The 25,332-nt window shown below is 42.1% G+C and overlaps 1 protein-coding gene across 1 annotated transcript in view; it reads left to right on the plus strand.

Annotated features, from left to right (window-relative positions):
* The window catches only part of HTR1F (5-hydroxytryptamine receptor 1F), a 109,125-nt gene extending 84,248 nt beyond the window's left edge, over positions 1–24,877 (plus strand). Inside the window, exons 2-3 of the mRNA XM_081199686.1 lie at positions 14,659–14,812; positions 18,865–24,877. Coding sequence (XP_081055812.1) covers positions 18,902–20,023 — 1,122 coding nt within the window. The 5' untranslated portion in view covers positions 14,659–14,812; positions 18,865–18,901 and the 3' untranslated portion in view covers positions 20,024–24,877. The remainder of the gene's footprint in view (positions 1–14,658; positions 14,813–18,864) is intronic.
* The last annotated feature ends 455 nt before the right edge of the window (positions 24,878–25,332 follow it).

Raw genomic sequence — 25,332 nt, forward strand, 5'->3', positions numbered from 1 at the left:
ATGGTTCTCCAAACAAACATTGCTTATAAAAAAGCATATGTGAGAGGAAAGTGTACATGCAAAAGAATATACAAGTGAAAATGACATGCATTTTTTTATATTAGAATAATTTGCTTGCAAAAATACGTGCATTGGCTGAAATGGCTTACAAAAATGTGTTTCGTAAGAGAAATTCAAACTAAAATGCTGAATTTTAATAGGGATTAAAAAAAAACAACTCACAAATTGCTGCAGATATGTGAACTGAATTTAAAGTTAGAAAAATGAGAGAACCAAAATAAACAACTCCTTCTGTCTGCACTAGATCTTAATGTCCAGTGGAATGGCACCATCACCACCATCATAAAATTGCTTACTTCTGCCCATTCAGGGTATATTTAGCCTGAAGGAGAGAAGGTTAAGGGACACATGTAGCTATTTTCAAATATCTGAAGGCCTGTCATGCAAAAGTAGAGAAGGGTAGAATCCAAACTCCACACACACACACACACACACACACACACACACACACACACACAGATCTTTGCTGAGTGGCAGGCCATGGCAGAATCTGCAACTCACCACAGCAGAAGGTAAAGACCAGCTTGGGATGCAGTGGATTTTGTGCCACTTTGGCCCACCCTTCTCCCTGCCTTCAGAATGCCCCTGCCTCAGGTAAAGGTAAAAAGGTAAAGGACCCCTGGATGGTTAACTCCAGTCAAAGGTGACTATGGGGTTGTGGCACTCATCTCACTTCAGGCCAAGGGAGCCGGCGTTTGTCCACAGACAGCTTTCCAGGTCATGTGGCCAGCATGACTAAACTGCTTCTGGTGCAACAGAACATCATGGCAGAAACCAGAGCACACAAAAATGCCGTTTACCTTCCCGCCACAGCAGTACCTATTTATCTACTTGCATTGACGTGCTTTCGAACTCCTAGGTTGGCAGAAGCCGGGACAGAGCAATGGGAACTCACCCTGTCATGGGGATTCAAACCGCTGACCTTCTGATTGGCAAGCCCAAGAGGCTCAGTGGTTTAGACCACAGCGTCACCTGTGTCCTCGCCCCTGCCTTTCCACGTGTACAGTGGGTGGAAACTGGAGGCATGGCACCAATAGAGTCATGCTTTCCTCAATCTGCCAGTGGAGGCCAGCTGAACTGGGAGAGATGGGCAGACAGACATCTCTACCTAATCCAAACACCCCCTACATAACAGGGGTTGGGATTCTTCTGAAATTGTTCCCTGTTGTTTCAGAGGGCAGAAAGAATGTGTGGGCATGGCAAGAAAACAGATTTCAGCAAAACATGAGAGGAAACTTACTAACACTTTGTTATGGTTTTTTTTTTAATAGTTTTTATATTGTCAACCTCCCTGTGATCCTCAGATGAAGGGCAGTATAGAAATTTAATTGATAATAAACAATAAATAATAATGCTAGTAGCTGTTTTGATGTTGGAAATGGGCTGCCGTGAGCTGTGCTGATTCTCTTCCTCCAGATCTGTTTAAGCTGAGGCTAGAAATATCTCTGTAACTAAAAGGGACATTTAGATTTGTGTATTTATACGGCTTCGCGACTTCCTATTCCAAATAATACTAAAAGTTTGCAGATTTTCAAAATCTACTTCATGGCTACATAGCTGTGAAATTCAGTTTCCACAAAGACAAACTGACAGGTTAGCAAGGCCGGGCTTCCCTATTAGGCAAAGTGAGGTGGGCTCCCTAAGGCAGCTGATTTTGGGTGTCATGAAAGGACGGGAAATTGTTATTTATTATTTTTGCATTTTTACTGCCAGTGTGCTGGATATTAGAGGAAAATAGATTGTTTGTGTTGCCAGAGTTCACTATTCTAATGCTTTGTGCATCATTCCATTTAGTTTAGGATGGACTTCATAAATTCTAGATGCCTGGCTTCATTACTGGTTTGGTGCCTGTGATCTCATAGTAATATTAAGAGAAAGGATGAAAATGTATTATATTCGCTTTCCTGTTAAGTGTGATATAAACTCTCATCTTTGCCTTTTACATCCTGTTCTTTGCAGCCAATTGTTTCTTCTTAGCTTAGGTTAGATATTTTTTCATCTGCAGTTCACCTGATATATTCCTATTTCCAGCAGAGCAGAGAAATACTTTAAGAGGAAGGAACTCGGCTAAGCTAATATTGTTAACACTGCTTGCTAACATGACAAGATGAACACATAGTGGAAATATTATCAGGGCTTCAAAGCAGGTAAATTGCTGGTCACAGGTAGAGAATTGAAACACTGTCTAAAGTCAAGATTTTGCTTGGAATTTTATTGAAAACTCATTGTTTAGGAAATGCTGACATGTAGATGATAAAACTAGACTTCAGACAAATCATTATTTAGGAGTAATGCTCAAAGATGTATATAAAAATTAGAAATCAATCCTGACCTATATGAGTTTAGAACAAGGGACGCGGGTGGCGCTTGTGGTCTAAACCACAGAGCCTAGGGCTTGCCAAGGTCGGCGGTTCGAATCCCCACAACGGGGTGAGCTCCTGTTCTTCAGTCCCTGCTCCTCCCCACCTAGCAATTCGAAAGCACATCAAAGTGAAAGTAGATAAATAGGTACCGCTCTGCTGGGAAGGTAAACGGCATTTCCATGTGCTGCTCTGGTTCACCAGAAGCGGCTTAGTCATGCTGGCCACATGACTCGGAAGTTGTACGCCGGCTCCCTCGGCCAATAAAGCGAGATGAGCGCCAGAACCCCAGAGTCGTTCGCAACTGGACCTAAGGTAAGGGGTCCCTTTACTTTTACCTATACAGTGGTACCTCGGGTTACATATGCTTCAGGTTACATACGCTTCAGGTTACACACTCCACTAAGCCAGAAATAGTGCTTCAAGTTAAGAACTTTGCTTCAGGATAAGAACAGAAATCTGGCTCCAGCAGCGCGGCGGCAGCAGGAGGCCCCATTAGCTAAAGTGGTGCTTCAGGTTAAGAACAGTTTCAGGTTAAGTACGGACCTCCAGAACAAATTAAGTACTTAACCCGAGGTACCACTGTATGAGTTTAGAGGTATAAATATTGTAATCAATTCAGAGAAAAATGGACGCTTTTGACACTGTAGCCCAGGAGTTGCTATCCTGCCATCCTCCAGACATTTGGAAGACAATTCCCATCATCCTGACCACTTACCATGTTGGTTGGGGCTGATGAGTTCAAGCCCAAATGCATCTCGGGAACCACAAGTTAGCCGCCCACCATGACCTCACCTTAGTCCTTCACATCATCTTAGCTTCTCTCCTCCTCTTCCTTTGGGACAAGCTCAGAAAGACCTTTTAAGGGAAGGGTAGCTCCTTGAGGACCCTTGGAAAGCTTTTGAAATGTGTTTCTGCTTAATACAATTATCACTATTGTGTCTTTTGTCCTCTCATACCGTATCTGCTTACAGTGGTACCTCGGGATGCGAACGGGATCCGTTCCGGAGCCCCGTTCACATCCCAAACAGAATGGCAGACGTGACGGCAGGTCTGCGCATGCACAAGGGGCGAAACCCGGAAGTAACACTCTCCGTTACTTCCGGGTTGCCGCGGAGTGCAACTCAAACGCGCTCAACCTGAAGCACATTCAACTTGAGGTATGACTGTATTATTATTATTTTGATATTTTAAAGAAAACTATATGCTTATTTTTAAAAAAAATCCTCATAAGTAATTTTATTTATATTTAATGTTTGTACAATACACATCAGGACCTGTTCAAGAAACAGGTGTACATTCTTTGTGGGTAATCCCACACATTCAGTAGCAATTGGTGGGGCAGCACAGTGTTGCTCACCTGCCTTCCAACCATTAGCTTGGGTCTGCCATTGTCTCTGCTTGCCCCTCTTTCTCTGTCTTGCCCCTCACTGGAACTGGCAGCAACACTCAGTGTCCAGAAGGCAAGAAAGCAAAGCCACCACTGACCGCTACTGCGCACATTCTGTTTAACACAAGCGCTCCAGAGTTTGCTTAGCTCCCGGGGTGTGATAAGTTCTCTGTTAGATGCATAGGATGACGTCAAAGAGTGGGAGAGGCGCATGTTGGATTTTCTGCCTCAGATGCCAAAATAACTGGGTTGTCCATGTGTACTGTATACCTTGATTTGGGAAAGGGGCGCATGTCATTTAGTGCTAGCAAAATGCCTACACACCATACACACTGCAAACTTGTAGACAATATTAGAAATGGTAATCATGGTGTATGCAGCAGTAATTCCACCCACTTCAGGGGCGGGGGAAGGAATGCAAAGCATGAGACTCATAACCACTGGCTGTGATCTTTTTCATCTTAATGGCTTTGTCATCCAACCTTGAAGTTTACTGTGGTTCTTTTAATACCTTTTCCTGTTCTCCCTGATGCATTCAGTGGTCACTGTGTTCTTCGTAATCATTAACGTATCATAAGGCTGTAACTATGCTACACCTCCCCCATATGTTATACTTAGCTATCAATGTATTCCACATTAAAGAACAGTAATGAAAGTGGATAATGATCGACAAAAGTGGGAGGGCACAGTCAGCTTAAGCTCTATCACATCTTGTAAGCCGGGCAGGGTGTTGTTTCCCAGTACAGCAGGAATTGCCTTCGATGTCTCCAATGACCTGTGAAATACATAAAACTGATTTATAGACGAAGCATCTGCTTTATCTGATAAGCCCTACACGCCAGCCTACTTGCTTTTTTAAAACCTGAGTGAGAAGGTTCAGTGTAGTCTTGCCTCATCCTGCTTTTCCTGTAGTTGCTGCCTATGGATAGTAAAGATTTTTAAAGAACAGAATGGTATCTCACAAGGTTCAGATCATAAAGTGACATCTGCGAGGTGGAAAGGGGCATCTGCAAAGTTGCCTCCAGGTTTCGGGGGCCGTTTTGGCAAGATCCCCACCAGGGGCCACCATCCCTCAAGGAGTCCATTGCTGCCACCGCTGCCGCCTCCTCTTGGCTATCACTTCATTGCTTGCCAGGCAGAGATGCAGTGAGCAACTGGCTCACCAGGTAGGGCAGAGCCACTACGCTAACTCCGTATCCCACCAAAGAGCAGACTTTTTTGTGACGAGGAAAGTGATAGTGAAATGCAGTGGAAAGTATGGGGTGGCTCTTGCTTGACACAGCACTGTATAATCTCCTTGCAATATATATATATATATATATATATATCAGTATTTATTTGTTCATTTATTTTAAAGCCTTTCTAAACCACTTAATATCTCAAATTCTTTCTATATACAGAAATACAACATAAAAACGATAGAATAGTATTGTATAAGGTAAAGGTAAAGGCACCCCTGACCATTAGGTCCAGTCGTGCATGACTCTGGGGTTGCGGCGCTCATCTCGCTTTATTGGCAGAGGGAGCCAGCGTACAGCTTCTGGGTCATGTGGCCAGCATGATTAAGCCGCTTCTGGCGAACAAGAGCAGCGCACAGAAACGCCGTTTACCTTCCCACCGGAGCGGTGCCTATTTATCTACTTGTACTTTGATGTGCTTTCGAGCTGCTAGGTTGGCAAGAGCAGGGACCGAGCAACAGGAGCTCACCCCATCACGGGGATTCGAACCGCCAACCTTCTGATCGGCAAGTCCTAGGCTCTGTGGTTTAACCCACAGTGCCACCCGTGTATAGTATTGTATAAAAACAGCAATTTAGCAATTAATAGAAGGGGGGGACCACGGAATTCCATAATGCTGAATGATCAAAAATAGTCAACACTGTCTAATCTCCCCAGAAATTCTGTGCAAATAAATCTGTATGAATGTTCATTAACCAAGATGCCTGAAAGCAACCTTTGAAAAGAAGAGTTCGATGTTAACTGTTTCCTTATGGAAACTGATGACTAGTTCATGTCATTATTTACAGTGGCCTCAGATATACATTTTGAGTTTGTTGGTGGGTGGGTGTGGGGGCACATAATTGAATCATGCACAGAGAATTTTTTAAGTATGGGGGGGGGGATTATTCATCACCACCCCTCTAATACCTTTAGAAACAAGTGGAACTGCTCAAGAGTGTTTTTGATGTCATCTGCAATGTGAAACGCTGCTCAAAAGTTCTGATATGATCAGAAAAGGGGGCAATTCTTAAAGCCAATTGCACTTAACATATTTTGTGTGTTAAAATTGTGACCTATCTAACTTGGACCTGAAGCTAGGAAAGAAAATAAATATAAATTGTATGTATCGTGAAGGATATTGTGCAAAATAGGCATCATATTAGACTTTGATTGAAATTAATTGTTCCACAGAAGTATCAAAGTAAGAATTATAGACATGTCACCTTTTGTCAAATGATACATTGAAACTTAGGCGATAAAGTGAAATTAACTGTCTCACACTTCCTTAAGATGAAATAAATTCATTATCAGGTATAGCAGAAGAAAAATGATGTGAATAAACAAGTTGAGTGGTTTCACTATTTCCCTTCGTCACTTCAGAAGTCTGAAAAATCAGGCAATAAATATCACTGAATTTCTGGAGTTGGCATGGTGGCTAATTGTAATAACACGTTTGACACTAAATGATAGCAGAATAAATGTTTCTGGAAATGAGGGTGCTTTAGTAATTCAGACAACACATCTGATCTTCACATGGAACAGCAAGCCCATTAATTTTATCTTTTTCAGCTGTATCTTCTAATAAAGTGAATCATTACCCAGACCTCTAGGGCTCAATTATTCCACTTCTTAGGCAGAGGAGGAGGAGGAGGAGGTGTCATCCGTATTACGCTGCCCATGGTTATTACGCCTTCACTGCAGTGTTTCCAAGGACACCAGGCAAAAGGTGGTGGCTCTCCCTATGCAATAGGCTAAGTCAAGATTTCCCAAGGAGTTTCAAGAGTTGGTTTCAAAAGCATTTGTACTACTCAGTTTGTACCAGTGAACAGAACAAGCCCATGTGACTGCCCTAACAATACAATCTCTGGCAAAGACCAGGGTGGCCACATATGCATGCCAGCTCCAAGGTGCCAAGGCAGTTTTGGGATCTCCATTTTTTTATTATTATTCTTTTGAGGGAGCTGGTCTCCCTCAATGTTCAGAGGGCATTTGGCTCTGCCGCCTGGCTCCTCACAATGTCACACGCATGACATCAGGACGTCACTTTGACCCCCCTCAATCATCTTGAGAAGATAGCGCCTCTGTGCACCTCCCCAGAAAGAGGAAACACATCACCAAAAAATAGGGCCAAAGAGGACAGATTTCAATAAAACCTGCATACACTAATTTACTATGTAAGTATAAATACAATGCATCTCACCATTGTGTGGTAGGCTGTTCCCATGTGAAAGGTGTGCCTGTTGAGGCGCTAGTAGTTGATGGGCAACTTCAAGGCCCCTGCTCTTCCTTCTTATGGCTTTTTATCTTTAGAATGGATTCAGATCAGGCAGCCCTTTCAATAGAGGACTCCTTCAAACAGATGGCTGTCCGCTGTAAGCAAGGATTGAAGGCCAGCCTTGTGTAGACCGCTGCAGCAAAGGCAAAACTAATTTAGTTAACCACTTTCACAACAGAGAATGCATATGAAATAACGGGGAGGGTTGAGCAGCCATTTCTCTTTGCTGTACAGAACCCAGGAGGACAGCCTATAATGAGTGGTGAACTAAATCAGCTGTAACGTTGTTATTGGAAGGAGGGTCTGCAGAGGACTATAAAGAATGCCCACTGACATGAATTCAGGAAAGGACAATGGAATGGATAAGCCAACTGCTAGGCAACTGAGAACTTGTGGCTCGCAAGAAGAAGACACAGCTCAAAAGCTGCAACCATCATTTTAAAACACTACAAAAATATGGTGGGGGGAAGGCAAAACGCTGAACAGGAATGGGCAAGAGGCACTTTGAAAGTCTGAACCATTAAGACAAGACCATAATCCTGATTGAAAGGGATACAACATATACTGTAAGAGCACAGGGTAAAGATAAAGGTAAAGGGACCCCTGACCATTGGGTCCAGTAGCAGACAACTCTGGGATTATGACGCTCATCTCACTCTATAAGCCGAGGGAGCCAGCGTTTGTCCACAGACAGCTTCCAGGTCATGTGATCAGCATGACTAAGCCGCTTCTGGCGAACCAGAGCAGCACATGGAAACGCCATTTACCTTCCAGCTGCAGTGGTACCTATGTATCTACCTGCATTTTGACATGCTTTCGAACTGCTAGGTGGGCAGGAGCAGGGACCGAACAACGGGAGCTCACCCCGTCGAAGGAATTCAAACCCCCGACCTTCTGATCAGCAAGCCCTAGGCTCTGTGGTTTAGACCACAGCGCCACCCGCATCCCTAAAAGCATAGTGTACATAATGACAAATAGTGATTATAACAAGGCTCTAAGACTTTTGTCCCTCACATTTTTGCCCTTATCAACATCTTAAGTACACCCAGGCAAGCTATTCATTGGTCTAGAATCATTTCCCCATCTTTACTTCATACTGTGCTTTAAAGGCAGACAGTGTAAGCAGTTAACAACATGGCCCTCTGAAGAGGATTACGATATTGCAGTGGAGTGCCTACCTGTTGCACAGACACCCGATGCATCCACAGTCCCTGAGAGAGTCCTCCCGGTTGCACAGGTGTTGCAGAATTACTGCTGTGAAGAGTCATGCTCTAACCCCAGATTCCAGTATCTATATATATTTTTCCCAATCCACTTACATGTGCCGCTGATGTCTTCTGGCCTCACTGCTTACAAAGGAAGCACACAAAAGGCATCTCCTTTTGAAATATATGGGCAGAGATCTTGGGGGGTGGGGGAATTGAGAGGAAACACAGCTGAAGCACACCCAGATGTCCGATTTAGGCTGAAGTCCTCTACACACTTACATGGGAGTTAAGTACTCAGTGGGACTCACTTCTGAGTCAACACACTTAGGACTTCTCTATTAGAATAACAGATTCTCTGTTACAATTCCCTTTTTAAAGAGAAGCTTCCTCCTCCACACAAAATAAGTGCAGTCTTCATAGGAGACAGCTATGCCAGACATTTAGGTGATGACATGGTAAATACAAAGTGGAAGAAAGGAACATGACATGATCTGAAAGATGCTGAGAATGTAATGCAATCAAAATTCAAGCAGGTGTTTCCACCCCTACAACAAGATCATACCTGCAACTGACAAGGTCAAAAGCACCACAGCACACACAGTCTTTTTTTTTTTTTAAAGTAGAACTGTGATCTGCATTGCAGGAATATGAGTCCCTTCCAACTGTACAGTTCTGTGATTCTGTGAACATGTTGCTTCGGAGTAAATCCCATTGAATTCAGGTGAGGACATAGCTCAAGAGTGGAGTACATCATGTTTAGCATAGACCAAGTCCCAGGACTCAGCTAGGTAAAGGTAAAGGTACCCCTGCCCGTACGGGCCAGTCGTGTCCGACTCTAGGGTTGTGCGCTCATCTCACTTAAGAGGCTGGGAGCCAGCGCTGTCCGAAGACACTTCCGGGTCACGTGGCCAGCGTGACGAAGCTGCTCTGGCGAGCCAGCACCAGCGCAGCACATACAGCTGCAAATAAAATGTTGTTAAGTGTTGTAAAGTGCATTACACAAACGTGACACTAGATGGCAATGGTGAGCTATGGCAAATTCAATATATTTTTCTTTATTTTTTAATAATATTTTTTATTAGGTTTCAATTACTATACTCCAATAAAAGCCTCATTATGTCAATAACAAATTATAATATAATTAGTAATGCCAATCTTTCAAATGCCAAATTATACAATTTATGTGCCCCCCACGTGCTAGAGTTAATGTTTTGATGATTTACATAATTTCTGTGTTCCATAATCTTATAAGTTTCAATTACCCACCAGTCAGAAAAACAAACCCTTATACCACAGCTGCAATTCTAACGACTTCCATTCTCATTAACACATTAAATTATTTATAATCCTACAGGTGAACCATTCAAAGTATGTTTTTATTCTTCTTATTCTGTCCATAGTGTTTCTTCCTGACTTTGTACTGTATCGTGTCTATCTTTTGTCTGTTGTTGCTGTTCTCCATCATACCTTGGGTGGAGCTAGTTTTCCATTGTTGTTTCTTAAGTTCTCCATTGCTCCTAAATTCAATATACATTTTTATATGTGTCTAGATTCCACCCCAGATTCAGTTTTGGAGACCTCCTCCTACCTTCCAAGACAGTCCTGAACAAAATGTATTGTCAGTGCTCTGATTCAGTATACTACCAATAGACAGTAGTAGTAGAAGTAGCAGATAAATTTTAGGATACATCCCTACCACATTGGGCCAGTGAGATAGTTTTCTAGGTAAGGCTGGTGATTATTTTTGGTGACAGGCTTGCTGTGAAGGGTAAATCAAGTTAACAAGGTGAGAACTCAAGATAATAATGTGATGGTGAACTTGGTTTACCCTTCGCTGTAAATCTGTTGGCGGCCATTAAAATCACCAAGAAACTTCTCACACGGGACTACAGCTCAATATTTAGATCAGTCCTAAGTTGCCTCACCTATATCTGCCATTCTTGTCAAACCAGTCTATGCACCTGATTTCATTAGTCGGGAGGAGGGGGTCTAAAGCCCCACCATGTTCATTTCCCCTCCCTCTAGGTCACCATATTCATATTCACAGACTGAAAGCCTAGGTAGCATGATGGCTTAGAGTGCCAGTCAAAGGTGCAAATCCCATTCTGTCATAAAGACCATGGGGTGACTTTGGGCTAATAACTCTCAGACTAACAATTCAGGGTTGGTGTGGGGATAAATGGGGAGGGGGGCAGCAATTTGTACGCCTCATTGCAGTCCTGAGGGAAAGGCAAGGCATAAAATTTGGCTGGAAAATAGCAGCATTGGGCTTCTAGAATTTTACCTTTGCAAATGCATCCATTCTATAATAGATCACACAGACTTCAAGCAGCAATTCATTTTGCAGTAGAAAAGCAATATTCATTTTCATGCCTCCCCCTGCCCTCCAATGTATCTTCTTGTTGGAAGACAATGCTCGTTTTTTGAGCTCCATAAGAAAATAATCAAATTGATGATGCATCCCTTATTTTGCACTGAAAATTCTGCACATAGGAGCTGTATTTTTTTTTACCACAGTCTACAGAGAGAAATAAAAAGCACAGACACAATCCACAGTAAATTGTTAAAATCTTGCCTTGACCGAGTGCTTACAAACGAAGAAAGATTCTTGCAGTTTTGCATAATTTGTTGCACAATAATTGGCAATTCAAAACATTCTCTGGAGTTGCTATGAATAATTGTTAAAAATTTTATATTATTATTATTTATTGAATTTAAAGCTCTACCTTTCCTCTAGACTGTGTAGCACTTTCAATATGGTTCTGAGTTCTGTTTTCCATGTCTCAGTCCCATTTAAAATTGAATTAATTATCTTAGACAAGTAGATTGGCTTGAACCGGTGAAACTATAATTAAAAGTAGTCCTTCATTATTAATTCTGAACAACCAGTTGACATTTTGAAGTCAGTCACCCTTGTGTAAGCGTTATGTCAAATGCCAGAAGGTTGTCAAAAGTTATTACGCAAGAGAAAGAAGCTTTTGTGACAGTCAGTTATTTTCATATCAGGAATGACAATTAGTGCAGCAGGTTGAAAAAGGCCTTGTTTGGTAATCAAAATGCCTGAAATTCGAGAGTTGGCGTATCTAAGAGTGAGCGTTTGTCAAGGTTCATCTGAAGATAAACACAGACTCTCCCCTCAGTCTATGTTTAAATAACTATTTTTAGCCCCCTCTTGCTGTCTAGAATGTTTTAAGGAGTATTTTGAGGAGGGAAATGTCATATGAATAAAATGGCTTGGCTTAATGGCTCTCAACTAGTAGTTACTGGGGACCAACAACAGGAGGGAACTCTCGCCCTGGTGTCCTCCTGTGGGCTTCTCAATCTGGTTGGTTGGTGTGGTAAAAAGGATGCTGAACTAGATGTTCCAACAAAATGATTCATTACGCTTCCCAGTTAAAGAAAGAAAGAAAAGATTGGCCTTAGACCTGACTATGCAAAGCATAAAATGATGCTCAAAATAATATGCCATGGGGCACAAATTTGCACTCTATGTACTTGTTAAACACAGCAAGGAGGAGGATCAGGACAAAACTTGAATTGGTTGGCTCTGCCTGTCAGTGGCTCTAGCTCCACCAGTTGTTGGGCTTCCTGCCTTCCACCCTACTAGTCATAATGGACACCGGATACCACTGACCCATTCTAATGAACATACATGGGGAGGAGTCTGCCAGTACAGCGATGCACCCTCACAACAGAAGAGTGAGTGGAAGAATAGTCACAATCAAAACATTGATCATGTCACCTGGGGCCAATGAGAGTTGGAGTCCAACAACATCTGAAGGGCCACAGTTTCCCCATCTCTGACACAGACCAAGGAATCAGCAGGGTGTGTAGACACAAAGCACGAGGAATGGAATTATCTTGGTTCACTTTTGATCCTTTTCTTTATCCCACATTCTTATACCTAAACCGAACTGATCTAGAATAGCTAGAGTAATTTCACATACCGATGCACACATCTCAGTCAGAATATTGAGACTACACAAGCTTTAAACAATAGAGCTTGGAAACAGAGTTAACAAATATGTGCTGACATATCCTTTTAACCTAAATAACGAAGGTTTGTGCTCTTGCTAATCAGCAATTGATGGTTTGGGTGTATTGATAGAATTAATGCTTTTAAAATGCCTATAGGAAGACAGCAAACTATACCCCAGAATAAGAGTAAGCCAAGAGAAATATATTGAGCCATTTAAAAATGAAGTTAGGGATAAACAAAAAGTACAAAACAATTATGAAAAAAGCATCGTCTGTGATCATTTTTAAAAGTTGGTCCTATTACTTTAGAAGACATATGTGATCATATAATCAATCTGAGTGCCTCATAATGCTCAGACAAGAAAAGGTGGATGGGACTGACTTGAAATGTTAATTTTTGGCATTGTCTCAAAACAGCAAGTATAAACAAGAAACCTTCAGTTTTTTATTTTGTACAGAATATCATCTGCAGGCAAACACCTGCATACCATCATTTGCTTCTGATTCAGTGAAACACTTATGAGAGCAGCTTTATTTCAGTAAAACTATCCTGGGGAGAAAACAGCACAAATAAAATGTCTTTCAGTCGATGCAGTTTGCTCATTCTGAAGTGGAAAATGCAGGGATTCACAAAGTCTGCATTTTTTTATATGCCACTTGCTAAATTACTGTCAAAAAAAGTAAAGGAGTTCAATTTTCTGCCACTTGAATTGCTTAAACTGCCTTATTTTTCAAAAGTTCAGACAGAAACATTTTTTTTCTTTCGCACATTTGTAAAGCACAAAAGAAAAAGCTGAAGGGATCTTAGACACAGATCTCTCCCTCCCCACCAGACTCCATTACATTCTTCTGAGTATTATAGGATGTTGTACTTGTAGAATAGGTAGTATATGAGCACAGCTTCCTCTTGACATCCAGCTGCACACAGAAAGCAAGAGCCCATCCACAGTAGTATTGTGGCAGGGCTTTGAGACAGAAGTGCAGGACCGCATCCTACAGAATGGGCAAGAGGACCCTTAAACACAGCAGGGGTTGCTTATCCCATTTTGAAGTAAGTGAAGTAATACACATCACCATGTAAAATCAGGTCATCCAGTAAAGTCAATTAAGTCCAGAGCTGGATTTTATATATATATATATATTATATATACACAAGTGCAAGGAGAATTCCCCACCCTAGTCCTCATGGATTCCCACCAGTAACCCCAAAATCACACACACACCAGTCCTGCCCTTTCGATTCTGCTTAGCCCTTGTTTGCATTTGAGGAAAACAAGATACAAATTTAGATGCTGTTTGGATTTTCCTCTAGCGTAGACCCTGTGATTTAGAATTAGTTACCAGCAAAATCTCTGGCTATGCAACCAATATGGTTTAATTAGGCTTGTTACTTTAAGGAAATTCAAGGCTTTAGGCTCTTTTGTGCAGAATATGGTGGGCAGGAGGGAAGGCTTTAAAGTCCTGAGAAGCCAAATCAGAATCATTCCTCAGTTTCTGAGCATGCCCACATATGTTTCTTTGGAGAGCCACCTATTAAGCTGCAGAGCCACAGTCTGCTAAAAAATTAGGCAGCTCCCTTGCCTCTCCGAACAAGTAGCTTCCCTCACCCCTTTTTATTAATACTGATTTGACCAGTGAGGGAACTTTTGAGGGGAGTGCTGAGCAGCATTGTTGGAAAAAGCTAGTCACTACTTTATTTTATTTTTAAGTTATGTTATTTATATTGCATTTTGTGGATGGAGCATGGAGGAAGAGGCCAGGAATGACCAGGTCTCCTTTTTTAAACATGGGAGAGTGCAGCCCAGAGACCTTTTCAAAAAAAATCTCCTTTAGATCCAAGATGTGTGCAGCCCTGAGATAACATTGGCAAAAAGGGGGCATTCTGCACATGTTCATGCATTTTATTTTCTCAGCCTGGTTGGTCCTCAGGCTTCAGCACACTATTGCTTGCATATTGGCAATAGTCTCCTCTTTCAATCCTCTAGACCAGCCCACCAGAGGGCAGAGTGTTGATCTGGAGTCATTCATTTGCCAAATTCATTTGCCATAGACTCTTTGTATGGTATTGCTGTTGCCTAAAATGGTGTGGTGCACTGAGAAAAATATGAGGAGACCCAGGATTCTTAGAGATGTTGCCCTAAGAACTCTTTTCTCCTTTTTGTTACAGAATGGCAAATAAGAAGCAATCACAAGCCTTCCAAAATAGAGCCTGGCTGGACATGGAGAAAACTCAAAGCCAACCATCACCTTAAGATTGGAACTGGATTGTATTGCATAGACTTTTTTGACGTGTACCTTGATGTATGGAGCTTCAGGAAAAGGTTTGATCTGTAACCTTTGTTTAATAAAGCTGTGTTTGTCAGTCTTTGTGAGAGTAACTTGATTGTTATCTCTCTGAAACTGTGGCCATTCCTTCCATTTGCAGAGAGCAAGAAGCAGGGCCCTGTGGGTAGGCAAGTGTAGGCTGAGCAGCATTGTTGGAAAAAGCTAGTCACTCTTTTATTTTATGTTTTAGCTATGTTAGTTATAATGCATTTTGTGAATGGTGCATTGAGGAGGGTAGAAAACAGTGGTAAGATGGTGAGAGTGTCAGGAGCTCGTCCTACACTCAAGTAGGACCCTGGTAGAGACACATGCCCGAATGGCATGTTCTCTCCCTCCTGGTCAATCGTTCGGGAGCTTCAAAAGCTTTCTTCTGCCAGAACATCACAGCGACCAATGCCAACAGACACCGGCACACTTAGGGATCCGCAGCGTCTGCGTAGTTTGCGTAACAGAACCCCAGCAACTCAGCATTTTGGCTAATCTACTTTATTTACATATAAACACACATGGAGCACTGCAACATGGCTCCCTCTCTCTCTAGCATCAGACAGCAAAGAGAAAGAACAAAAGACAACAGTACCACTTCACGGAACACAGTAACACAACATCCTGTCTCTGTCACTTCCCACTCTGTGGAGTCAAAACATATACCGTCATGCGAAAGACAACAATCCCATGACTGCAATTATGGAGCAGGAATTCTAACAGAGAGCAGATGACAGGAAGTGGCAGATAGAAATAAGAAACAGGTCTAGCCTAAAGATGAATGAATCTGTCAACTTCAGTTTCTTATTTCTTTTCAGTCTTAAGTTGACTTTGCCACATTCCCGCATCAGTTGGCAATATTATTCTTTTTTTACTTTCTCGTGAAAATTCACCAGCACTTTTAAGTATGCAATTTTACTTAATGTGCACCTTTTCCCCCAAGCAGTTTCCCAGTTTTTACACTAATATATGTGCTCTCTCAGTGTGGCAGGAGCCTTCAGAATCCTGTCTCTGCACAATAGCAGCCTGATTTGCACCTAAACATTTTATGGATCAGCAAATAGAGGGGGGAAATAAATGCCCCAAAGAGCTCCTTAGACACATTGCACATCACACGTTGCCAAAAGCATACAGATCACTCTGTGCGTGCAGCCACTTCAAAAAGTGGCTGGAGACTCTGAACGCTGACACTGAATTGCCAATGGACTGCTAAGATTTGTTTACCCAGTTTGAGAGCTATCCAGAACTATTAACTGAAATGAGATGGGATTACGCCCACAGTCTCTGTGAACCCAAGTACGGTGCTTGTTTATCACAACACTTGACTGGCCGGCCAAGTCAGGCTGTGGGGTTACAGCTTTTCTCTCTCTGCCCCCCCTTCCCAATTCTTAGTAGATTGACATATGTTTGGTTGATAACTGCATGCGGCTTTATAGTTATTTTTGGTGCATATACCCAGAAGGCCATCGCTGGCACAGTTCTGCAAAGCTACAAGGGTAAATATTCCAGTGAGATGCAGTTCAGTTGTGTGATCTAAATTAGTTTCATTGTGCTTATCTACAGATGAGGTTGCCCTTTAGCTGATACAAATCCAAGAAACTGCAGTACAGCTCCAGTCCATGGATTTAGTTTATGAAAGAAGAAAGAACTATGCATGTTACTGGAAGGCTTTTGTATTAAATCTCAAAGTTTCCCAAATAATGCTTATTAAATCAGGCTAGATCCTGATCTGCCCCATCCCTTGTGGGCCATGATTGACAGATGGCCAGCGCATTGGTTCTGTATGGAGGCAGCTCAGCTAGCAAAGCCCAGGGGAAAAAATATGTCAAATTTTCCTTGAATATTTGTAAAAAGTCAAAATATTGCAAAGAGATAGATACAGAGTAGTTCTCACTGCATAAATTGCCCACCTTACAATATTTTTCCAACTGTCTAGTATGGGATCTGTAGGTCACTAACCCTGGCATTTTCACTACATCATCACCACAGCAAGAGGCAGTAGCATACAGAGCTATGGACATAAAACTCCTTTCATATTTAACTGGGAGGGAAACCACAGCAGTCCTTCAGTTTGCAAAACAACAGCACTGACAGAGCAAAGTGGGATGATTAGAAAACATTAAGAAGATAAAAAAGAGTCCTGTTAGATTAGAATACAGGTCCATCACCTGGCCCACCTTGTATCTGATGAGTAGCCAGCCATTTCCCTCTGAAGGCAAACCCCTCACCCTGTTACTCATCTTCAGTATCTGCTTACAGAGTGATTTTGCCTCTGAACACAGAGGCCCAATTTCTCTGTCATCGGTAATTCCTGCTGATAAACCTCCCCCCCCCACCCCACCCAATATGTTGAAATCCATTTTTCAGTAAAGGCACATCCAGGTAGGTATATTCCTTTTTAAAAAATAAAAATAAAAATCACAGCATTTTTGTAGAGCAAACTGAATGAGGCATTGCTTAAGCAAAAGCAGCCAAATGTTTAGCTGAATCAATTAATGAGCACATTTCACATGTCAAAAAGCTGTGCTGTGTGAACAATCTCCTGTGCATTAACCCCTTTTTGTGAAAGATGAAAAACACACCAAGTGAAAGTAGTCAGGGATGCAAGCACTAATCCCACTATTTTCTTGGTTATTTGCTGGTTATCTTCCCCCTGCTCCCTTAACTTAAATAGGGATTATGCTATGTGGTTGTTGTTGTTTTAATTGGTGTCAGTGCAATTAGAAAGCGTAGCAGTTTCTATACCTTTAGTTTTGACTCGTTTTTCCAAAGGACTGAGTCCAAGAAAGAAAACCTGCTACTGAAAAGCAGGAAGAACAGAAAAGAAGAAAGTAATTATTTATAGAGTGACCTGGGGTTTTCTCATTACTGACTCTTTCTTAAAAGAGAAAGAAGCAACAACAGCCTTGAACTCTTCCTAGTCTATATTTGGGGGGGGGGGGGGAATAGGACAGAAATGACTAGACATGCTTTCCACCTTGCTAGTGCAGAAAATCTACCATGTCATGCTTCACTTCTGATTGATCCAATCTCTTCTAGTGTAGGCAGATATGCTTCCGTTGTCCACAGAAAAAAATACTTTTCAAAGCATATATTTTTTGAAGTGTCAGCTACAGAGCTCACATCTTTTATATTACTCACTCAGGCACATGACTTTTTATATATAATCCGGTACTGTAGTCGTTACTTATCCCTGCTATAAAATTGTGGCTACTAGAGTATAGTTTGTATAAAGGTGTGGCAAAATAGAGCTCTGTGAGGGACAAACTGCAGATTCCTTTTGTGGTGGGGTTGCTTTAAATGTATACTGCACATGTAGCACAAAAATATAGTTTTTCTCAGTCTTGAACCATTTGTGGTCACCTCAACATGCTGCTATCAATCTAGCTGTCATCCAAAAGGATTGGTATGATTAGCTGAAATCCTCCCTTTGATTAGGTTATCCACATCTTTTCATCCTTGCACACGCCCCAAATAAATGAAGAAGGAAGTGGTGACTGCAGTAAGGATTTAGGAAGCCATATGGGATTGGTTAGGGATGCGGGTGGCGCTGTGGGTTAAACCACAGAGCCTAGGACTTGCTGATCAGAAGGTCGGTGGTTCGAATCCCCACGACGGGGTGAGCTCCCGTTGCTCGGTCCCTGCTCCTGCGAACCTAGCAGTTCAAAAGCACGTCAAAGTGCAAGTAGATAAATAGGCACCGCTCCGGCGGGAAGGTAAACGGCATTTCTGTGCGCTGCTCTGGTTCGCCAGAAACAGCTTAGTCATGCTGGCCACATGACCTGGAAGCTGTATGCCGGCTCCCTCGGCCAATAAAGCGAGATGAGCGCCACAACCCCAGAGTCGGTCACGACTAGACCTAATGGTCAGGGGTCCCTTTACCTTTACCTTTATGGGATTGGTTATTCCAATCAATTTTCTCATTTCTACGACTGAGACAAAAACATGTGGCATGGAAAATACTACAGGGAAAAGTAAGGGAGAATATTGAAATCTGTTGTGTATTGTGAGATTTCTGGGATATCAAGTTGCTGTTTCCTAAACTGTTTTTACTTCTCTACAGGTATATTTGTTAGATAAAAATCGCCTGGAAGGCAATCATGGATTTCCTGAACTTTACTGAACAAAATTATACATTGGAACAAAATGACACATCAGAAAAACTACTTAAGAAAGTAACACCGAAGATTCTGGTTTCTCTTACACTTTCTGTGCTAGCAGTGATGACAACTATCATCAACTCTCTAGTGATGACTGCCATAATTGTGACCCGAAAGCTCCACCACCCTGCCAATTATTTAATTTGCTCCTTGGCAGTCACTGATTTTCTGGTTGCCATCCTAGTCATGCCCTTCAGCATCGTCTACATTGTCAAAGAGACCTGGATCATGGGCCAGGTGATGTGTGACCTTTGGCTCAGCGTTGACATTACCTGCTGCACCTGTTCCATCTTGCATCTCTCAGCCATCGCTTTGGATCGCTACCGAGCAATCACAGATGCTGTGGAGTATGCCAGGAAGCGAACCCCTAAGCGGGCAGGCATCATGATTGCCGTCATGTGGGTCATTTCTGTCTTCATTTCAATGCCGCCGTTGTTTTGGCGGCACCAGGCTGCCAGCAGAGATGACGAGTGCATCATTAAGCACGACCATATCGTTTTTACCATCTACTCCACGTTTGGAGCCTTTTATATCCCGCTGGCATTGATTCTGATCCTTTACTACAAAATATACAAGGCAGCTAAGACTTTTCACAGGAGGAGCGTGAGTCGTGTTCTCAAAGAGGAGGCGAATGGACAGGGTCTCCTGGAAGGAGCTGAGAAAAGCTGCCAGCCAGCTTCCTCAGCATCATGCACAAAAGGGAAAGCATCTAATCGTTCAGGAGATTTGGACAGAATGCATATCTCCCTGCGAAGCCCCAATTCTGAGTCCAAGAATGAAAAGGGATGGAAGAGACAACGGATTTCTACCACGAGAGAGAGAAAGGCAGCAACTACCCTTGGCTTAATTTTGGGTGCCTTTGTGATCTGCTGGCTCCCCTTCTTTGTGAAGGAGGTGGTTGTTAATACCTGTGAAAGATGTCAGATTTCTGAAGAAATGAATAATTTTCTGACATGGTTGGGATATATTAATTCTCTTGTTAACCCCCTGATTTACACAATCTTTAATGAAGATTTCAAGAAGGCATTCCAGAAACTTATCCAATGCAAGACGTCTCTGTGAAAAGAAAAAGTACTCTGTGGCTGACTGGGTTTTTTTTGTGGGGGGAATGGATTCGCAGTTCTGCTCATGGTAGTAGAATTGTGCCACACTGTGTTGGCGATTTCATTAGAATCTAGAGGGTTCCAGTGGGCATCCAGAAAATTTCAGGGATATGGTAGGCTGCAAAAAGAGCTCCAGCACCAATAGGTGCCGTGACCACAGCAGTCCTAGAAGTCTAAGCCCAGCCCTGTAATCTCCCATGTCTTCTCAGTATGAGAGAACCAAGCTGGATTTGGCAGATGTTAGGTGGAAATCTGGGCACACAGAAAGAGAGAGTGAAATCCAGGTCCACCAAACTTTTTCTGGAGTACATCTCTAATATTTACATATACATGATTTCTAATAACACTAGCTCTGTTCAAGGAAAGCATTGAAACACCTACATATTGACTATCTCTGTTTTGTATCATTACCATCTCACAGTGAATGTTATCCACACACTAAGATGTAACCTTTGGTCATATTTATTGGAAAGAAGCTAACTACATGCATAGACCTATTCAGATAGGAACACTTAACTTTTATGTGAATTGATCATCACATTGTATACTTGGGGCTCATCCAAAAAGTAGCTTTGTGCGCTCCTGATTGCATGCTGTAACATGCAGCTGGGAGTACAGGAAGTATCCCAAGGAAAGATCAGCGTCACTTGAAACTAAGATGATGCACAAGTCATTTCCAATGCAGTTACTCACTAATCTAGTGACTCCTTTGGATATTAAAACCTGAAGCTGTTTTACAAAACAAATTCATCTTTCATCTCTTAAAAATGGAATGATTTAGCTTATAAAATACATAATGAAAATGGAAAAGAGACTTTTTAATTCAGGGTACGACCATTCCACTTCCATACATGTCAGCAAGTGAAGTGAAGCTTCTCTCATTAAGGAAGTGTGTTCTCTGAGTTATGTAAGAAACCATTCAGCCTGGATTATCTCAAATGAAAGTGATGTATTGAACCCAACTCATAACATGATTTCTTCCCTCTAAGGTACCACTGAACTTCCAAGACTTGTGTGGGTTGTTCCCCTTACCACAAGGACTCCAGGGACATGGTCATTTCACATCTTCTCCCTCTCCCAGGGTTGATTCTCATAATGAAGCCAAAACAGTGGCATGTTGTATCTTGGGGGTCTGGTGGGTTTTCAGTGTGTACCAAAGAGGTCAAATCAGTGCTGCACTACTCAGCTTGTCATAGTCTGACTGAAATATGACCTTGCGATGCCAGAGTATTACCATTATTCTTTAAATAATTATACTCTCCATTTCTTAACTGAGTCTGCCATCCCGCATATTTATTTAAAATAGCAACCAGATATTCCAGAAAGAAGCAAAACAGCAGATAAAGCAAGGGTACAGTGATAAATTCCCAAAAGTGTTAGCTAAAATTCAACAGAAAAGGAACCAACAAAATAATGATACGATGGACAGAGAGGGACTTGCCTCAAAGTAAAGAAAATAAGTAAGCATAGGATTCAACCACTAAATCTGAAAATATTAACAAAATACAACACAGTAATGGCACTCCCTAAGGCAGGCATTGAATTAAATAATCCATTAAGAATTCTGTTGGAATAAAAAGCTTCAAAAGGCATATAAAGGTCAGACTGTGACAAGTTTCGTCAAGGAAAAAACTTCATAAGCATTTACTGCAACTTTGACTGGAAGTTCACCACAACCCCCTAGAAACTACATCAACTCACATATGCATACAAAATGATCTGGCCCACAGAATTAATTGTCTAAAGCAGCTTTGAAAGATGGCAAGACTATCTTCAGATAGAACCCTTTGAATTCTTTCCCCAAGACATAAAATGCTTTGCAGAGCCTGTTTTCACAAACTAGAAGCAAAAGCCATTTGAGAACCTTCTAGTAAGGGCCAAAGTTGAGTGCTCTGCTCAATGAGAAGTTTTTTTCGTTGTCTTGTTAGTCTATGACATTTTCCTATTTGAGGTGAATTATCAATTATTTATTTCTTTATTTTTATTCATAAAACTTAACTGCCACAAACAGAGACTGAACCTTTGACGACTGCAGCCGGGGTATCACTCAAAGGACCCGGTGCACAAGCCCACAACACAAATCTTCATAAATGCATGGAGTGCTCTGGATAAATGCAATTGGCAGGTAGCTAGGACCCACCAGTCCTCCATTTTGCAGCACACCCATAAGTAAAAGGGTTAAAGAGGATTAGGGCAGGAGATCTGGAATCTTACATAGAAAATCTGAGGTTCAGCCCCATTGTCCAACCCATAAAAACACTCCTGATTGCAAGGCACTACACTCTTGTGCATCAGTTCTAACTGCTGCATTATTTTTGAGAAACAGGAAAGACACTCTGCATTTTTTAATAAGCTCCACAACAACCTTATTGAGCTGTTTTAAATTCCTCATGAGTTGGAGGAATAACATTTGCAATGGGGATCCTGCTGTACACATGTAGGCTACTGTGTGATTCAGAACCCTGGAAAATCAGGAAGAGCAATGGGGACAAGATAACACATTAGTTCTTGCTCTTCATCATCATGTGGGAGATTTAGGAATACAGTGGTACCTCAGGTTACATACGCTTCAGGTTACATACGCTTCAGGTTAAAGACTCCGCTAACCCAGAAATAGTGCTTCAGGTTAAGAACTTTGCTTCAGGATGAGAACAGAAATCGGGCTCCGGCAGCACGGCAGCAGCAGGAGGCACCATTAGCTGAAGTGGTGCTTCAGGTTAAGAACAGTTTCAGGTTAAGAACGGACCCCCAGAACGAATTAAGTACTTAACCTGAGGTACCACTGTACCTGAATAAGCATTCTAGGTACATGCCAACCTGGAAAGTATGGATATCCCACACACCATTTCTCTCTCCTGCACACATCCATCTATGCTGCTTCATTTCTTCATTCCTGGACAGGTATCATTGAGCCTACTGAGATCTGGAGGCTTGTCCATGCTTACGTACCTTTTGCCCCGCGCTTTTCAGGCACAACTCTGTGATTTAAAGCTCTATGAGCACTCTTTTTGCACCCCAGTGCATTCCCTGTGAAAATCCACTCTTTAAAGCTGAAGACCAACCAATGTCCATTCAGGTTTTCAATGGATTGCCACTTGCTCAGATTTGGTGACAAAGAGCAGGTTTCCTCAGGGAAAGCTCCGGGGCAATAAAAGAGTGGTTGTACACGTAACTTTAAAGTGTGGATCTGTACTTGGAAAGCATAAGTGTAGATAAGTCCTGGGACTTACAATGACACTCTTTTACCAGTCCTTTAGGATGATCACCACCACCAACACACACTTAAGAAACATGGCAAGTGTTTGCAAATACAACTCCCCTTGCAATTCCATGTAGCATTGCAACCTGGGTCATGCTCTAACTTTGCAAGTTAAGCCATCTCCCATTAAAAAAAAAAGATGCTGTCTTTAGCTGCCTATCATTATGCAGTTCTGCATCTTACAACCAGTGGCATTGGGACCTGTTGAAGCAATGCCTACAAAAGACATAATTTAATGTGCCAGCTGTAAGATCTGATGGATGACACCAACATGCCCCACTACATTAATGTGACATTACTGTGGCCTGCTTGGCGTTTCACATGCCCAGAATATTCAGAGAAAAAAAATACTGCAACCAAAGGAAAAACACTTGAAATTACACTCCCTGAATGGCTTCATTTAGATTTTTGTAAAATAATCACTCTTGGGGACATTCAGCATCACAGAGTCAGATTCTGCAAAAGCAACTCTTGAGTTTACAAACTCTTGTTTGTGTATAACTCATTAGAGTCTACCACCTGGGGAAAATATGTGACTCACTCATTGAAGCTTGACTGAGGTCATACTGGAGAGTAACACAGCTAGGTAGAATGACCATCTTAGTTATCTACTCTCTTTCTCATGAAGTGTATTTCTGGGATCCATATATCATTTGATTTTGATTGTCCAGAGCAAAGCTATGTTCAAACCATATTAGGGGAAAGCACTGCAATTTCATTGTATGTAAATATTTGTCCAGTGCAAAGTTAAGTCCAAACACTTTGCTAGAACTGCAGCAACTGCCTCTTCTGATGCAGCAGTTGCCGCCCTAGTTCCAATCTATTAAGGTTCAAGTCAGGCGGGAGCGGGTGGGATGGAATCGGCTGGCGCTTCCCTAATTCCATACTCCAAATAGTGTCATAAATCTGCTTTTGCAAAAGGACAATAGCCACAGAAAAGGACCTCAGCGTAAACTGTCAACCGAAGGACTTCTTACACCTGTGCGGCACTATCCTTAAGCCACTTTGTCCAAATTGGATGTTCTGATGTGGGACTTGGAGCCGGGAGCTTCTTAACTTGCGAGTCACAGTGCTGACAATTGATTTATATGGTCCATTTCATAGTGGTTGCCGAGTGCAGAAGAATTATATTGCCATTATTTGTAAGACCTCACGGAGCAGAACAAAGGCAGGGGGGAAGGTGTCGCTGTTAGGAAAGAAGTTATTGAAGCTATCACGTTTGCCTGCAGTGTCTCCGGTTCGGGAAATGGATCAATATGTAGATAATAAAAAGAAAATACCTGTTACATTGTGCAGTCGGTGCTTACATGTAATACTTGGCAAATATAGCAGTTGCTGCTGCAGCTAGGAGTCAAAGGTGGGCTCTTTCTACCCTTTAGGCTGGTTCCAACTGGAGCATTCAAGATACCAACAATTGCTGGATGTAGCTAAGTAGCTTTTTCAAATATCATCACTTGTAGGTCAGTATTTAGTCGCCAATAATCTCATGCCACATGAGACTCTTTTACCACTTCCAATAACTGTATTGGGTCATGATATGCCATTATGGCTATCTAAAAAAAAGCCAGAGGCCCAGGCAATGGGGATATGGTGTCTAAAGTCCTCCATCCTGGCTCAGCCAGGGTTCAGCCAGCTGAGCTGAGGCCAGGTAAGTCCTGGAAAATGAATGTTCCGGGGGAGTGGTGGGAAAGGGAGAGACTTACCCCTATTCCAGTCCCTATTCAGCTCAGTGACATGACACAAACTTTTTATTTTGAAAGGCTTGTTTTCCCTCTGCCAAGCTCAGGCCAGCTCAGCTGGTAGCCCCACTTCTGAATGGAATTTGGAATAGGGGTGGGTTACATTGGCATAATGTGCCCCCAGTATAAATGACACTGGCTTCCTGGATTGCTCTGTAAGTCTACATATCTGCCAAGAGATTTTGCTGTCATATCAATTCTAAGCATCAATTTCAAGTGTCCGCCCCCCATAGGAATGTTCCAACTGGTGGAGATGAAGTAACTTCATCC

Source organism: Podarcis bocagei, assembly GCF_964188305.1.
Source record: "Podarcis bocagei genome assembly, chromosome: 6".
NCBI classification, from domain to species: Eukaryota; Metazoa; Chordata; class Lepidosauria; order Squamata; family Lacertidae; genus Podarcis; species Podarcis bocagei.